Consider the following 2822-nt stretch of genomic DNA (forward strand, 5'->3'; position numbering starts at 1 on the left):
TCTCAACTGATTTATTACTACCAACATTCCTTTGTCTCTCTATGATAGGATAGAAGTTCTGATGATGTTTATGCATGTGTGCTTGTGTAGGACCCGGATGTTCATCTGTGGGGGTGGGAGCATTCTCAGAGAATGGGCCATTCAGGCCCAGTGGCAATGCCCTTGTGGGCAATGAGTATAGCTGGAACAAAGGTGGGCATTTTGTCTCTTGTAAAAGTTGCATCCACAAAAGCAACCTCTAGGTGCCTTTGATTGGTCCTCTTTTCCTTGGTGCAAGAAAAAAGAAAGCTCACAGGAATTTTTACCACAACTGAATTGCTCTTCTTGGTATCTGCTGGCTTGTTTCAGAGGCCAACATGCTCTATCTGGAGAGCCCTGCAGGGGTGGGCTTCTCCTACTCCACTGATCCTTCCTTCTATGGGGGTGTTGGTGACAGCATGACAGGTGTGATCTCCATGCTTGAAAAGTTTTGTAATCCGTATCAGTATTATTTTCTGTGTAGACTAATCTGCAAGATTATTCTTTTTTGAGGGGTTTAAAATGTTTCCCCTAAAATTTTGAAGCCAGGGATAATTTAAGGTTCTTGGAAGGCTGGTTTGCCAAGTTCCCACAGTACAAGGGCAGGGACTTGTACATCGCAGGAGAGAGCTATGCTGGTAAAGCCATTCTGCTTCTTCACCTCCTTGTTCAATTCTGAATTCATCCCTTGGTGTTCTAACTACAATGATGATCACTTTTAAGGCCACTACGTTCCGCAACTAGCGCAGCGCATGGTTGAATTCGACAACAAGGAGAAGCTGTTCAATCTGAAAGGCATTGCTGTAAGTATCCCATTTACAAAGCTTACCAAAAATATGTTTACAAAAACGTCGTGAATTTATAGTGTACATTGCTCTCTTTTTCCCTCATTGATCCAACAGTTGGGCAATCCTGTTCTCGAATTCTCGACTGACTTCAACTCAAGAGCCGAGTTCTTCTGGTCACATGGGCTGATATCGGACTCAACTTACAACATCTTCACGACGGTTTGCAACTACTCACGGTATGTGAGCGAGTATTACCACGGCTCCATCAGCACGGTTTGCGACAGGGTGATGAGCCAAGTGACCAGAGAGACGAGCAGATTCGTGGACAAGTACGATGTCACCCTGGACGTCTGCATTTCTTCGGTGTTGATGCAGTCCCAAGTGCTCACCCCAAGCCCAAATGTATCGTTTTTCAGCATTACCTTTGCTAAGGAGATGTATGTAACCCTGTCATTGACGGACAATTTTTTGCAGTCTACCGAGCAATTGAACAGGGCGCTCGACGTGTGCGTCGAGGACGAGACGATGAACTACCTCAACCGAAAAGATGTGCAAAAGGCAATGCACGCTCAGCTCAACGGCGTGCCCAAGTGGACGGTCTGCAGCAGGTGTGGATTTGCCTATTTGATTTGTTAGGGCTCTATCTGTATCTGCTATATAGTTGCATTTCCTTCAGCAAGGATGCGATTTCAGCGAGTGTTTTGCCCTATCCAGTGTTCTTGAGTACAAACAGCTGGACCTGCAGATCCCGACCATCAACATCGTCGGCGCGCTCGTCAAGTCTGGCATCCCGGTGCTAGTTTACAGGTAAAGAACCGCATACAGTTGTATCAATCAAACTCGCCACAGCAAGGATTGTCAGTTTAGAACCTGGGCTGATGGCTATGCTCGTGGGTGTTCCTCCGCAGCGGTGATCAGGACTCGGTGATCCCCCTGACGGGCAGCAGGACGCTGGTGCACCGCCTGGCCAAGAGGCTCCGGCTGAACGCAACGGTGCCATACCGGGTCTGGTTCCAAGGGAAGCAGGTGATCTCCGGTCCATCTCTATCCTACAGTACAATATTGGCCATCGTTATCGTCAGCTCAGCTCCACTCCTGTCAAGCTCAAGCCATGGTGGGTGGTGAAACTGAAACTGAAGCGTTCTTCTCGTCTCATCTTCTCCCGGGTGTGCAGGTTGGTGGATGGACGCAGGTGTTCAGCGACGTGCTGTCCTTCGCGACCATCCGGGGCGCGTCGCACGAGGCGCCCTTCTCGCAGCCGGAGAGGTCCCTCGTGCTCTTCAGGGCGTTCCTCGCCAGCCGGCCGCTGCCGGAATCGTTCGAATGACCTGACCTCAACTCAAGAGACAGTTCGTGTTCTTGTACTACCTAGTAGCTAGAGTGCATGCGTCAATCACCTTTCAAGGTTGGGAATCCAATCAAAAAGGTCTTCGCAAGTGTAATCAGTTACTCCCTCATTTCACTATTATAAGATGTTTTGGATATTTCGATATTACACTAAATACGAACTGAAATGAGTGAAGGAACACACTAAAACACATCTACATACATTCAATTAAAAAAAATCATACATCTCATAATAGTGAACGGAGAGAATATATCGCAAAGCGTGGAGGTGCACTGGAAATGTATGGGAATTTCGAAAATTTGCTAAGCTGTTACATTTGGTCTGTCATAGTGAAAAAAGTACTCCCTCTATCACAAATCTAACACAAGTAATTCAGGACAGGGTAATATATAAAAATGAGATTGTACCACACAACTACTCCCTCTGTTTCATAATATAAAAGCGTTTTTAACATTACACTAGTGTAAAAAACATTCTTATATTATGAGACGGATGGAGTAAAATTTACCACGAGCATGTTTTGTTGTGTACAATCAAATGTGTACGTGTAGATTCACAATGCCAAAAAAATATGCAGAATGTGACTATGACTAAGATTATCTATATTTTGTTTGGAAAACTAAGATTATCTACATGGCACTCTTTTATCTAAAACATGTTATGTTATT

The 2822-nt window shown here is 45.5% G+C and overlaps 1 protein-coding gene across 3 annotated transcripts in view; it reads left to right on the forward strand.

Moving 5' to 3' along the window:
- The window catches only part of LOC119355001 (serine carboxypeptidase-like 45), a 3551-nt gene extending 1255 nt beyond the window's left edge, over window positions 1–2296 (forward strand). Inside the window, exons 2-10 of one of the 3 annotated variants that reach the window (XM_037621767.1) lie at window positions 91–192; window positions 349–444; window positions 564–656; window positions 742–821; window positions 921–1208; window positions 1281–1414; window positions 1521–1613; window positions 1715–1832; window positions 1981–2296. In XM_037621767.1, the coding sequence (XP_037477664.1) occupies window positions 91–192; window positions 349–444; window positions 564–656; window positions 742–821; window positions 921–1208; window positions 1281–1414; window positions 1521–1613; window positions 1715–1832; window positions 1981–2133 (1157 nt within the window). In that variant the 3' untranslated portion in view covers window positions 2134–2296. Of the gene's footprint in view, window positions 1–90; window positions 193–348; window positions 445–563; window positions 657–741; window positions 822–920; window positions 1415–1520; window positions 1614–1714; window positions 1833–1980 lie in introns of all 3 variants that reach the window. The other 2 variants (XM_037621768.1, XM_037621766.1) reach the window with 2 other exon arrangements.
- The last annotated feature ends 526 nt before the right edge of the window (window positions 2297–2822 follow it).

This window comes from Triticum dicoccoides, chromosome 2A (assembly GCF_002162155.2).
Source record: "Triticum dicoccoides isolate Atlit2015 ecotype Zavitan chromosome 2A, WEW_v2.0, whole genome shotgun sequence".
NCBI lineage: Eukaryota > Viridiplantae > Streptophyta > Magnoliopsida > Poales > Poaceae > Triticum > Triticum dicoccoides.